The sequence below is a fragment of the Myripristis murdjan genome, chromosome 16 (genome assembly GCF_902150065.1).
Source record: "Myripristis murdjan chromosome 16, fMyrMur1.1, whole genome shotgun sequence".
In the NCBI taxonomy this organism is placed as follows: Eukaryota; Metazoa; Chordata; class Actinopteri; order Holocentriformes; family Holocentridae; genus Myripristis; species Myripristis murdjan.
In genome coordinates, this window is record NC_043995.1 from 23,650,920 (window position 1) to 23,664,931 (window position 14,012).

Here is a 14,012-nt window from a genome sequence, read left to right on the forward strand (position 1 = left end):
CAGTGTTATTGTTGTTGTCACAAAGAAAATCACTGAGCATTTTTTTTTATTATTATTCCTACTCACACAGCACAGTTGACCTAAAACCCCACTTCCATTTGAACCCTGCAACAGTCCCAGATAATAATCGGCTGTAGTTGCGATTGGCAGAGGTGAAAATGGGTCATCCGCTAATTTGCGACCTGCATAAAGAATGATGACACAGGACATTTTTAATGCTCTAAAGTTTAGGTATACAATCTTAATATTAGCACAATTTTGACCTGTAATGTGATAAAGTACCAATAAAGCAGCATCTTTTGTGCTGGACTGTGACATAGTGTGTTCATAGTGTTTTTGTAATGAGAGGCTGCTGGGGCACAATACTAGAGTAAAGGCCGTGTTTTGCTCAGGTGATGATCAGAGCTGAAATCTGAGTAAAGGAATTCTAATGTATATGCTGTCACTCGCTTTTTTATTAAATCCAAAAAACATATATTGGTAAAGCCTGTGTGCTTGGTGTAAAAGTTATATTAAAAATCACTGAACTTTTTCCTGGATGCACCACACGCCAGCCTCCAGTTGGTTAATGCTTGTTTGACTCCTCCAGTGCTGCCTGGTGCACGGGTGTACCCTGTACTTCCCTTATGAAGGGCTCTTGGAGCTCTGCCTGAACAGTGCTTACCCTAATTCCCCTAAGCACTGCACATTGCAAAAAGGTTACACACAAATAAACACACACAGCCTTGCTGTTATAAAGGTGCTCCCCCTGAACACCTCATAAATACAGAGTATGAAGGATAATGCAGCAAGTCATCACAACAAGAGAGCATACTGTGAATGCTATAGCAGACAAATAAATACAGATAACACATATATTTAGACGTAAACACAAAATCCTGAGTGTAGTTGTAGCAAAATATTCAGCTAGTGAATAGGCCGTGATGGCATGGTGAATTCTTCATTTGGTGCTCCATGAAAAATAAATGTACACCCCTCATCTTTGTTAGTTATGATATAATTGCCAAATGATGTGCCACTGTATCGATTCTTCAAATGTAATGGAATTAGATAGTTATTACGTTTTAGCTACATTAGAACAAAATTGCTATTTCGATGTAATAAGTCAACTTGTTGTCTGCTGGGAAGCTGCAGGATCTGTGCTGTGTCCTGGCGTGTGCGCACACACACACATGCAGACGCACACACACATACATTTGTCTTCATTGTGAAGGGAGTGACAGACACACTGACAGGTAAATAGCTGACAGGTACACCTATGCACAAATGCATAGATACACAAACTGATCTACAACCCTCTAAAGTAGGTCTACATTTTTCATTTATTCATCAGATTTGGGTAATATATGATGCTCATGAAATTTTCTTGAGATCCTCAGCAAGGCATTAGTCGAATTAAAAACTAACGCTGAATTCCAGCTTTCAAATAAACCTTTACTTTAACCTTTTAACAGGCCATTATGCACTTAATACATTTTAGGACTTTCCAAGCAGCTATTAATTAGAGGTGCAAATTTTTTCATGCTCCCTTAACTGTGATAAAAACATGTTTGCACCACCCCATAGATAATGAACTGAAGAACATGGAATATACTGAAATTGATATTTTCCAAATATGTTTTTTTTTTTTTTGTTCCAGCATTTGCTTAGTCTACTGTACTGTGCTATATCAAATACAGTTCATTCTGATGTAAGAGGAAAATCCACTAAATTATTATAGTAGTTACTATCTGGACATCTAAATGCAGACATTGCAGAGAGCTGAAAAAAACATAAAGAAGGTGAGTGGAAGGATGTTGTCCTCTCAGAACGGTCCTCACTCGCTGTGTGTCCCCTTAAAGGGATACATAAGCAAATGAAGGACCAGAAATAACACAATGAATTCAACTCGGGAGGAAAAGGACCCAAGTAATAAAATGTTTAACCTCAATGTAACAAGACAAATCAAGGAGGCTCAGTGAGACTCGGCGGTGGATCTTTGCCCGTAAGGATAGCAAACACATTCAGCAATTCATTAAGCGCAGAAGCTCAGCAGCGCTCTTGTGAAACTGCATGGTAGCTCTGCCAATTTGCCGGTGCAGGCAGAGGCTACGAGTGTAGCACCAGTGCGCCGGGGGGGTAGAGGGTAAGAAGAATCAAAACAGAATGAGCTAGTTAGTAGCCTATATTATCAAGCTAAACAGGGGGAATTCTCTGTTGTAATTCTTACCACGGCTCGCAGTGTTGCCTGTCAATGCTTAAGCTCTAGTGTTGCTCAGATTTAGCTGATTGCAGCTGCTACTAATCAGCTCTTATTCATATTTCCCTGAATGTAATCTCAGACATTAGCATACTGTAGTCAATATGTATTGTATTTCAAAATGTGTGTTCTCTGGCAGGGTTTGATATGAGCAGAATATGTGACATGCATTGTATCATTCTTTAGATTTTGTATTACTCTCAAGATAAATCACTTACACGTGATTTATCTTGATCGCAGTCATGAACTTGTCACAGCTGAGAACAGACACACTTTGCAGGCTGATTCTGATTTTGTGTGGCACACTCTTGTGCTGCCATGTAGCACATGGTGCAGATATTTGCACAGAGGTATATTTTGTCTGTCACATAAACAGACCCTATGCTGTCTGCCAAACATGGTGACAGCAGTTAAGAAGGAAGCCATTTTCTTGACATGTTTAAAATGCAAATGGACATGTTTGAGGGGGATCCAGAAAAAAAAAAAAAAAAAAATCTACCAGCTTGTCTGTGGGAAGAAGGTGTCACAGATAACACAAAGAACACAAAATATGAAGATGTGCAAAAGCAAACACCTTGTGTACTTCAAATGCATTCCTGGGGGTCTCGGTAGGCTTTCTCTCTATAACATGTCTTATCATTTCCAATAAATTGGTTCCCACATATAAAACATTTTTTTTTTAAGTGGGCTTTTTGTTTTTGTTATTGTTTTGTACTTTTTATTTCATGATTTGACTGTCATTCTCAAAAGCTCTCTCTCTCTTTTTTTTTTTTTTTTACTTGGTTCCTACACCAACACATAAAAAACACAGCAGTAAGAAGCAAGTTGTGCCGCTGCTTCTTTTTATGATTCAGAGCAAGATTTTCCTGCACTGGAATAAACATTTCCGTTTACAAGTATCATTATTTAAAAGCAATTAATAAGAGCTAGTAAGAGCCTCAAGCACTGAAAAAGTAAAGAGTTTTTCTGTGATGACTCCATGGAGAGAATGCTAAGTGCAGGTAATGATTCTCATGGGAAGGCCTGCCTCTCTCATGTTAAATTGAGGCGTTGCTAGTGGGGGAAAACACTCCAGAAAACCAGGGCATCACTTTTAGCACAATGCACTACTCAATCCACAGAGAGTAACTTTTTTTTTTTCTTTTCAGATTGACAACTCAAAAAAAGCATCATTAGAAGCTAAACATTTGCCTCATTAATTCAGATGAGAATCGCTGTGACTTAAGGATACCCCAATATTGCATAGAAGCACCAATATGATTGCTTGTCATTAACAGCCTCCTTTGTTAAATTTTGTAAATGAAAGACATAATTGTATAATTGTTTATTAACCTTGCCATTGCACATACTCATCACCGTTGCTGTGAGCAGCTGGGAGCTAATACACAGGATGTTTAAACAGTATGTTTATCTACAATTAATTGGAGGACCACTGGTGCTGTTGTAACTTAAGTGAACACCCCCCCGCCCTGGTTAAATGGGAATATTTTTGCTTTAAAGTGAAAATAAGGAAGAAATGATGAAGCCCCAAATGGAGAAATGGAAAGCCTTGAAATGTGATGTTTACTTTGGTAAATCCATCGCACAAGACTGTACATGATTGGAAAAATGTAATTCAGAAGCTAAAAACATAAAATCATTTTTTCTTACACCTTAGAACTAAATAGCAAATATAATGAACTTTACCAGGCATGGTGCTGGCAGTGTCAGTGCTGAATGCTCCTCTTAGAAAAAACCCTGACAATAAAAGTAGCAAACCAATCACTCACATTAATAAAAAGGAATGGTCTACTGAGGAATGTTAAATTGGGGTTTAGAGCTCTTGATACCACTGAGGATGCTCCTAAAGTGATGAATGACTTGCTCTTAGCAGGTAACACAGGAAAACCTTCACGATGATCCTCGAGAATGATCAGCACAGTTGATCAGTCACTACTCGAGCATCTCAAACACGCAGTTGGCATCTCACATGTACTTGTCCGTTTTTTTTTTTTTTCCTCTAAAGGATGCAGCTTGCTCTCTCGAGTCCAATGTTCAAGCTGGCCACTTTACATGTGTGTTTTCTGGATATTGAAAGCCAGGTGTCTTTTTCTTACAGTGAATAAAGATAATTATGAAGTTATTACGTCCGTTATTGTTAACCACCTTGGTCCACTCTCTAGTAGCTTTACTTCATAGGCTAAGTGCGATGACAGATCAATTTTGAGCCATGAAAGCACATTTGGATGTATGCGTATTTACATTTCAGAGCTTTTACCCCCCTATAAGTCCAAGCACACTGTGAGATCCTCCTGAACCTTTTAGTCATTCCAGAGTATAGACAAAAGGTGATGGAGCTCTCTGCTTCAGTGCCCTATATATTTTATAAAACCAGGCACGGCTTTTCCAAAGTACGTTGTGGCACCAAGTAGTGGCACCTTGAGCCATTCCTCAAGACAAGTCTTCACAAGGATTTGCAACAGATATTCAGAACCCAAGCAGTGCATGAAATGTGTCCTTTATTCACAACAACCTGGCACTGGGTTCGAGAGGTTTCAAACACCTCTTTGCAGGAGGCATGAACGCTGCACATTACCTGCCGTCTTAAACTCTTGATATAGATGAGCTCAGCTGCACAATGTCAAAAGCATTAGCAGCATCTCTTTTAATAAATAAATAAATAAATAATTGTATTTATTATTAGGCTCCACCGAATTTGAGCGTATGATGTCTGTATTAATAACCTATATGCAGCTTTGTGGCACGGTTCTAAGCATAACCCAGGCAGTTCGCCAACAGTGCAAAAAGTGTGGTTCATACCTACAAATATAGTACTGTACATATTTTCCCTCGACATGTACAAACTAATGACTTGTTATAGTTAGCTGCATGCAGAATATTACACACCCGTGTACATCCACAAGGCTGCTGATCAGTCACATTTGAAATGCTTTGTAAAGAAAATACACATATGTATGTTCAAAACGCAACAAAATATAGTGCACTGGTGTTGGCCATAACCTATATATGATTAGAAATGGTTGATTCCTCAGTGAACTTGTCACACACTAGGAAACCGATGATTTATTTGGTCAACATGGAATGCCTTGCAGTGACAAACCTCTGAAGATTGCAGTGTTCAAAGGATGTTGTGAATTTTCAATTAAGTTTCCTTTTTCAAAGGTCTTTTTAAAACTCATTTTTTATGCTTGCTTTAACTGGATCTATACATTTTATTAAGTTTTGTTCATCTTAGTTATTCAGTTCACTGACCTTTGATAAATATATTTTTTTTCCTCTCTAGGTAAAGCACTCTGTAACTCTGTTTTTCCTCTATGAGCTCTACAAGTAAAGCCTATTATTGGTGTGTCTATGCGCTTGTCCGCCGAGACCCTTCATTTTTTATCTATTTTGCCATCAATCAAATCCTAATGTGTCAGCAATCTTTGTATTTCAATATGTTGCCATAGTACTTTCAGTCTAAGTTCACTATCTACTTTGTATGAATAGCAACAGTGCTGTAGTTAGTGAGATAGATGTGGTGAGATGTTGACTGAGGGAGTATCTGTATCTTTTACCTTGAAAAGACATTTGTATTTTGTTGGCCTACAAGATATGAGTCGTCTTTCAAGGAAATGTATAGCGTATTGACACCGTTTTATTTCCTTAGCACTATGTGACCGATCTGCCTTTCGTATTTATTAGAGTCCTCCAGTGCCACATATGGGTGACAGTATTTTATGATGCAGAATTCAATTGCGCTGCCATTTGTTGCAGTTCTTCTCTAGCGCAACCAGAGGATGTATTTGCATCCTCCCTCTCCGAAGTCATTGTGAATTATGGAATGGTACCGTCTCCTTTTGTTTGCAACCATGCAGAGCCTTTGTCTAACCACAAAGGACAAATCCAATCAAATTTGGTAGGGGAGGTTAAAGAGCTGACCACTCTGCCCGCTGCCCCCACCCCCCCTTCTGTGGGCTTGTTACTCTACAGAATTGCCCTCATAAATCTTCTCAGTAACGTAACAGCGTGCACAAAGCGCAAGGGTATTCTAAAGGTTGTCAGAGATGAGATATAAAGTAACTTTAACACCAGTCAGAGAGTAAGCATAGTATTACTCAACTGAGGACCGCTCAAAGTCGAGGTGGATGCAGAGGTGCACTGTCAGTCAGCCCAGGTATGGTCTCCTGAATTGTCTCTCTGCTGAATGTTTCCTCCGCACGCTTTGATCCAATAAACTTGATGACCTAAGGAATGACATAGCAAGGTCATGCAAGGACATTGTGTGAATGGCTTTGATGATTTAGCATTGCTTCATTGTGAATGTAGCCACTGCACTCTGTTGAAAAGTGTGATTCTAAATCATCAGTATCAGATCTGCTCTTTCATATGTGCAGTATGTCCACATTAACGTGTATGTCCACCGGGTCACCAAATCCCATTTGAGATATATGATAGAATACAGGACTAGAATGAACTACAAACATCATTATTCTACACTAGTCAAGGCTACATTTTTAATTTGATGCTGTTAATGATTTAGTGATAGCAAACTTTTTAAAGTGTGAATACAGCATTGGACAGTCACTTCAATGCTTAATATGAATATGAATTAGGCTCCTAAAGAGACGTTTTCAACAGCAAGCTGTATCCCATGTGAAGGTCACATTGTCAAAGAATTTTTTATATTTAAGGCTCATTTGAATTTCTACTTTTAACACCTTTACTTTTCACTTCAGACATATCTTTATAATTGATGTAAGTTAGATCTAGAAGTGATGGGAAATTAGTCTTCTGCCACATTCTTATGGAGGCCGATACATTGAGATAAGCTATTACTGAGATATTCTTTAAGTCTAAAGACTTCTGTGACTTCAGAGGGGCTCCCTAATGTAGAAATCTGGGAAGGTTTCTTAAAATTCTTCATAATCTGCCTTATTTGGTTTTCTAACCTCGCCTGGAGTGCCACACTGGCTCTGTTCTGTGTTTCCCCCTCTGACAGTGCACCTTGATTAACAGCTATGGTAATGCCAACAACATTAGCAGGGTAATTTACAAAAATGCAAGCAGTCTTGTGTCAATATTTGTTAGATTCAGGCTGAATCATTCAGCTACAGTGTTGGCAGGACAGTTGCATGTAGTTAGGTAATCAGTTAACAGCTCGGCACTCTCTCACTTTGTGTCCCACCCAGGCTCGGAGCTGATGCCCAAAGCTTTGTCCACCAGGATCATCGGTGGGATCTGGTGGTTTTTCACGCTCATCATCATTTCATCCTACACGGCCAACCTAGCGGCTTTTCTCACAGTGGAGAGAATGGACTCGCCTGTGGACTCTGCTGATGACATTGCCAAGCAGACCAAGATTGAGTACGGTGTTGTCAAAGATGGAGCAACCATGTCTTTCTTCAAGGTACAAATAACAACAAGTAACGATGAGCGAGTCAAGTTGCTTCTTTAAGTTTCATGTTAAAAACAGAAAGTTGGACTGATTTCCAAAAAGAATAATACACATTTTATAAGAACTGCACAATATTCCTTTAATTTTATTTCCATACTTTATTTTACACAGTGTGAAACGATGCCTTTACCGCTGAAGCATGCTGAGTGCAAACACATTATAGTGTTGTAAAACTTATACGTTAAAAAATGAGGCAAGATATTGAATCTTAAGTTTTTACTTGACTTTTCAAAAAACTTTTTTTTCTCTGTACAGTAAGCCTATGTTTCCCACAGAAGAAAAAAAAATCAATACCATTCCACAAAAGAGATTTTTTTTCTGTATTTCCAGTTAGATCTTAATTCCCACAGCAAAGGCAAATTCTTCAGCTTCTCCACTTCTCTACACTGTTTGATGTGTTCCTCCATAATGATTTTTTTATTCCAAAGTTTCAGCGTTTGCCTGCAGGGTCTTTGACTTTATTTTATTATTTTGAGTTTTGCCTCAGATGCTGCTGGTGCTGTTGTACTGAATAACACATGTAGCAGAGTTACAGTTTCTTCGAGTAAGAAAATGAAACCATTGCACATTTCGACTGGAAAACAGGGAGTCCACAAGTTTATGACCTTCAAAACACAACAAAACATTCATCCAGGGCATCTGGCTAGCCTAATTAGAAGTCAAGTAGTTCATAAATGTATGTTTTATTGATGAGTCTTATAAATAGTGTATATTAGAGGATCCCCTGCCTTGGTTATGTAACCGGGGTGCAGGCCTGTTGCTGATACCTCGATGTATGGTAAAAACAATAGCGGTGTCTTTGAATTGCACCCCACTGTGTTTTCTCAAAAAGATGGCAATCTCAACAATAAACAGGAATGTTTTATTATGAACCCTAACACTACATTTTCATTGCATCCCATTAAAGCTATGTGTATGTGTAAAAAGTAAGAACTTGTATTTGGTAAGTAATTGTATGTATTTTCATGAATTCTAGCTGTGATTGGTGCATTTTTCATGGGAGGAGACACAGGTGTCATCAGAGCGCCTCATCAGAGTTGCCTCATCAAGTGCTCTTTGTTGCCTCTCGCCCCGACAGGGAGGGCTAACGAGGTTGATGTGATGAGGCAGAAGAGGGAAGTGATTTGTTGAGGAGGTTGGGGAATAGCTATAGAGGGTTTGCCGTTGTGCTTCAAATCTGCTAGCAGACACGTCTCGCATGATCATGGAGGTCCACCGGAGAATATGCTGCTAGTGATAATGACTAAATATACAACAACCAATCTAGAGAAAGAGGAATACCCGCAAAGTGAATGCCTGAAGACATCCATCCATAAACTTTATATTCCGGTTTACAATAAACAGGGTCGTAAGGTAGCTGGAGCAAATCCCAGCATGCATCAGCCAGAAAGCAGGGAAACACCCTCATAGGTCACAGTCCATCAAATCCCATCCCAAATGGCTGCTTCACATGAACAATATTAGTGTAACTAAGAGATTCGTAGCAAAAAAAAAAAAAATTATCAAATACAATATAAGTTACAATTCGGTGTGTGAGCAGGCAGGGAGTGGGTGGGGATTATTTGCATATTCATAGATCTGCGCATGCTTAATGAAGGAAAACTGTGGAGCTGTATCTAAGCTATTTTAAAGCATGAAGGGATGTTTTTTTCATGGAAAAAAAAACAGATAAATATGTAATATTGATGAATAGAGATTATCTTTTATGGGTTTATTCAATGATTCGGGGGGACTTTCACATGCAGCTACTAACCACAAATGCTAGGTTCTACCAGATAAATTGTACTTAAATCAAATTAGTGATGGTTAGATGACTTAGATGCTCTAATTAGCCAACAAGCATACACAAATTGCACATTCTATCAATCAGATGTATCAGTGGTGAATATGAAATCCCCTAGGGGAGGGTCTTTGCCTGAAACCACTCAAGAGGAGCTATGGTTTTGTCAAATCGCACATTAAACTGACAGTATTGCAAGGCACACCCAGTGTTCCCAACTCTCCTCCAGGGAAAGTAGCTATTGGCTGCTCAAAAAGTCCCCAAGGCTGCTAGATGAAGTTATATGCTAATTTGCATATGAATATATTTGCTGTAGCAAAATAAGCAAGCAGCACAAATTGGCATCAGCTGTACCAATTTGCTGCCAAATGCGTCGGGAGTCAACATATTAACATTTTTTCAAATGGTCAGAAAAAGTCAATAGATTTGTCGCTGGCTGCTTTTTAGAAATAAGGGGTTGTTAAGAGGGGGTCGGCCAAGCTGGCAACACTGAGCACGTCCCATTGCTTACTTTTATGTTCCAAAACCACCATACTATCATATTTCACATTTGAACGGCCATGCATTTGAACTATGCATCCACTGGAATTGCACGTAACAGTGAAGGGCTGCTTATAATAGTATCTTTCACAATTTGAAATGCCTTATGGTCCAGAGAGAGTAATTATCTAGGATTAGACATGGTATAAATGTGACCCTCTTATAAAATTGCATGAAATACCACATAGCCTGATGCAAGACTAATGGAGAGGGAGTCTATTATTACTGTCTCACGAGTACTTATGAATAGAATAGATGTGTGCAAAGCTTTAATCCATGGTACTTTAATCTGTTGACCATGAAGATCTATAGGACTAATCACATAATTCTAGAGGGTCACTGGCTAAAGGATAAGATACAGATTCTTAAAAGCTGGAGTGTACAGCCGCTGTCACTGATGGCGTCTTCAGCTTGAGCATTCTGTAAATTCCCAGATGTGTACAATTATTGTGCCGGGCAGGGTCACAGTGTGAGAAAGGGCATAACAGGTGTTCATGGTTAGCGGTATTTTCAGCACCAGTGCTCCGGGGTATAACAATGAGAAGTTGTTTTGTGAAGTGCAAAAAAAGAAAAAAAGTATTAAAGAATTGTGTATTTTTCAATTACTTTTCCCTTCCCAGCAGCAGAGGAGATTGCTCAAATGAGATTCAAAGGCACTTTTTTAACAGAGTGTTTCCATCCCTTGCAGAAATCTAAGGTTTCTACTTTTGAGAAGATGTGGGCCTTTATGAGCAGCAAGCCAAGCACATCACTGGTGAAGTCTATTGAGGATGGTATTCAGAGGGTGCTGAAGTCAGACTATGCCCTCCTTATGGAGTCCACGACTATCGATTACATCACCAGGAGGAACTGTAACCTGACACAGGTGGGAGGGATCATTGACAGCAAAGGCTATGGAATTGGCACTCCCCTAGGTAAGAAATGCAAATGACTACAGTATATTCATATGAGCCCAGCGAGTAATATTTTCAAGTAATTTACATGACTGTGTTTGTGTTCTGAGATTATGCAGTGCAAGACATTTTTCACTACTGATAAGATAATATACCATACCATTAGGGTGCGACTGATATTCAGTACAAAGCTGCCAATAGCTGATAGCTGATATTTTTTGCTGATATTCTATACATATAAAAGTTGCTATGCTGAAAAGTGAACTATTGCTAGATTAGATCTCTTTTAATGAAATGTTTCAGTGTACAAAATGAACATTTGAATTTTGCTGTTGCAAAATGAAAGGATGATGAGAAACACTGTTATACAATATTTTAAATCTTTAAATAAAATGAGCTAGAGAATAACCTCTTTCATATTGGAGAGGGAAGACATGGAAATGCCAATATCCAATATTTATATTATTTAAAAAAAAAAAAAAAATCCAGATATTGGCTGGATATGTATCAGTTAATCTGTCTAACAATACATGTTTATTCTTTTGAAATTCTCTTTAATTCCTGCTGAGCCTTGACATCACAGAATCCAGCTGGTGTTTTATCCATAGTAAAGCAGACCTTGTGTTATTTGCAGGCTCCCCTTACAGGGACAAAATCACCATAGCCATCCTTAGCATCTTGGAGGATGGGCGCCTACACATGCTCAAGGAGAAATGGTGGAGCGGGAGCAGCTGCTCGGATGAAGAGCGCCGTGAGACGGGCCCCATGGGTATCCAGAACCTGGGTGGTATATTCATCGTCCTGGCGTCGGGCCTGGTGCTCTCTGTTTTTGTGGCGATTGCTGAATTCATCTACAAGCTAAGGAAGACAGCTGAACGCGAGCAGGTAGATGTCCTCATAAATCACATCCAGTGTGCCATATCTCTTCATCTGATCTTTAATCAGTGGTTTAGATGCATGAAACATTAATTAAACATTAATTAAATTACATTCTACTTGGATTTTGTAGGTCATTTTAATCCCACTTTTAGCAATGAAGTTGCTAGCCATGCCTATTTTGTTATGATACTTTTTTCCACATAGCCTCCAGACCAAAGCTGTGCTCTGTTCATGGCTTTTAGTTCAAACATGTTATAAAAGGATTTGCATGCCTTTGGCTAATCCTTAGGAGTGCTTGGCCATAACACCACAACATTTACTTATTTTAACAGGCATAATTGCAAATTGGAGCATAGAGAATTAATCCGTTATTAGTCATTGCAGATGTCAGAATAGCATGAACCCTTTACTGTTGTAAATTAGTCATTTGAGTCATGCAGCGAAGTGGGTTGTTGCATGCGTTCTCGTGTACTGTAGGTAATAGGGAGAATACACTTATGTTCACTCTTTCTGACACAGCAGCAATAATGAACCGTGTGCGGGCTGCATGTGGTGGTGGTGTGATTTGACATTGCTGACAGCCATGGATGCACACACGCACACACAACACACACGAACATGAGCACAACATGAATGTTTTGGTCGAATGTGTTTTGCACTCTTGGACTGTCGACACTCTTTGCTGTCAGACCAATTTAAAGCTAAGGCATTTACCCCCCATCCCTTTCCCCTCTTCTCCTTCTTGCTCCCCTCCCCTCATCCTCCCTTTTTGCCCAGAGGTCTTTGTGCAGTGCCATGGTGGACGAGATCAGACTGTCGTTCACCTGCGAGAGGCGAGTGAAACACAAGCCTCAGCCTCCAGTCATGGTGAAGACGGATGCAGTGATCAACATGCACGCCTACAACGACCGACGACTCCCGGGAAAGGACAACATGAGCTGCAGCACTGGGATGACTCCCGTGTTCCCGTGACCGTGTGCTCCCCACAGGGAAAGAGCCTCTTGAGTAACGTGTCAGGGGCGGTGCCAGAGACAAGAGACAATGGCATAGACGGGATCACCAGATTCACCATAAACCACAGCGACATGGGGACACTAACAAAACATGGGCAACTCAAAATGGCAGCATCAGCTACACAGGTATGACAACATTCTCCACTATATTCCAACCCGCAGAGGTCAAAGAAATATTCGGGGGAGATTCTGGCAAATTTTTCCATTCCTGAGAAGGGAAACAGCAAACCCAAATAATCCGTTTCAAGTCTGATGTTTACGTGCGCAAAACACAAAAACACAAGAAATTACACTAGATTCCAGGAATCCTCAATCAACAACAAAGACACTGGAATTTTATTGGGACCGAAGTGAGAAGAAAGGCTTTCTTGAGCATGGCAATAAATGACAGACAGTCAAGGAGGACAAGGCGGAGCAGTTTTCATTGGAGATCAGTTTTACCACACAGCACATCAAAATAATTATATCAAGTTCTTACCACTTAGCTTTTCTATTGATTTACGCAAACTCCTGAATGGCCTTTGACAGCAGAAAATAATGTTACCTCAAACCTGTTGTCCAGGCTTGAATGAGTGTCATTGAGTATTAAGCTACAGAATACGACAGAGGACATTTTTGAAAGCATGGTTCGGACTATGAGATCTATCTGTGGTAACTCACAGGGATACTTACTCAGTATCTGCAGTATTGTTACTGGTGGAAACCCATGGCAGGACACTGTTGTTCAAGTTTGTTGAAAGTGTTTAATTGGCTGCATTGTTGCACAGAGGGATTTAACCAGTGATGCAAAGCAAAGTTTAAATGGGGAGACATGCATGTCAAAAAAGATATTCCACACATTGTACCATCTTGTTTTGGGGCTAGATTTATTTGAGTAGGAGTACACTTTATGTTGGCCTGTCAAAATGATTTTGTACATGATTAAATTTGAGTCCAATTAAAATATTAATTGCCAAAGATTTGCCCATTTAATATAAGTCTATAGAGTATGGGCCAGGACTGCTCTCTTAGTGTTTTAGAGAGTGCTAACTCAGAGGGAGCACTCTTGTGCTCAGTGCAAAGTAACCCTGAGTGGTTTGAATGGGACCATTAAAGGATCTATACTTAACACTTTTATTAACCGTGCAGGGTAATGTGTATCCAACATAAACTGTATTTGGCACAGAGTCTTGGAATTGTATCTGCTGTTGTTTCGAACCACCTTGCCTCACAGTATGATTATGAAACCTGT

General features: G+C 39.6%; 1 protein-coding gene across 1 annotated transcript in view; it reads left to right on the plus strand.

The window, feature by feature from the left end:
• The window catches only part of grik3 (glutamate ionotropic receptor kainate type subunit 3), an 88,193-nt gene extending 75,376 nt beyond the window's left edge, over positions 1 to 12,817 (plus strand). Inside the window, exons 13-16 of the mRNA XM_030072450.1 lie at positions 7,411 to 7,628; positions 10,685 to 10,910; positions 11,524 to 11,774; positions 12,546 to 12,817. Coding sequence (XP_029928310.1) covers positions 7,411 to 7,628; positions 10,685 to 10,910; positions 11,524 to 11,774; positions 12,546 to 12,740 — 890 coding nt within the window. The 3' untranslated portion in view covers positions 12,741 to 12,817. The remainder of the gene's footprint in view (positions 1 to 7,410; positions 7,629 to 10,684; positions 10,911 to 11,523; positions 11,775 to 12,545) is intronic.
• The last annotated feature ends 1,195 nt before the right edge of the window (positions 12,818 to 14,012 follow it).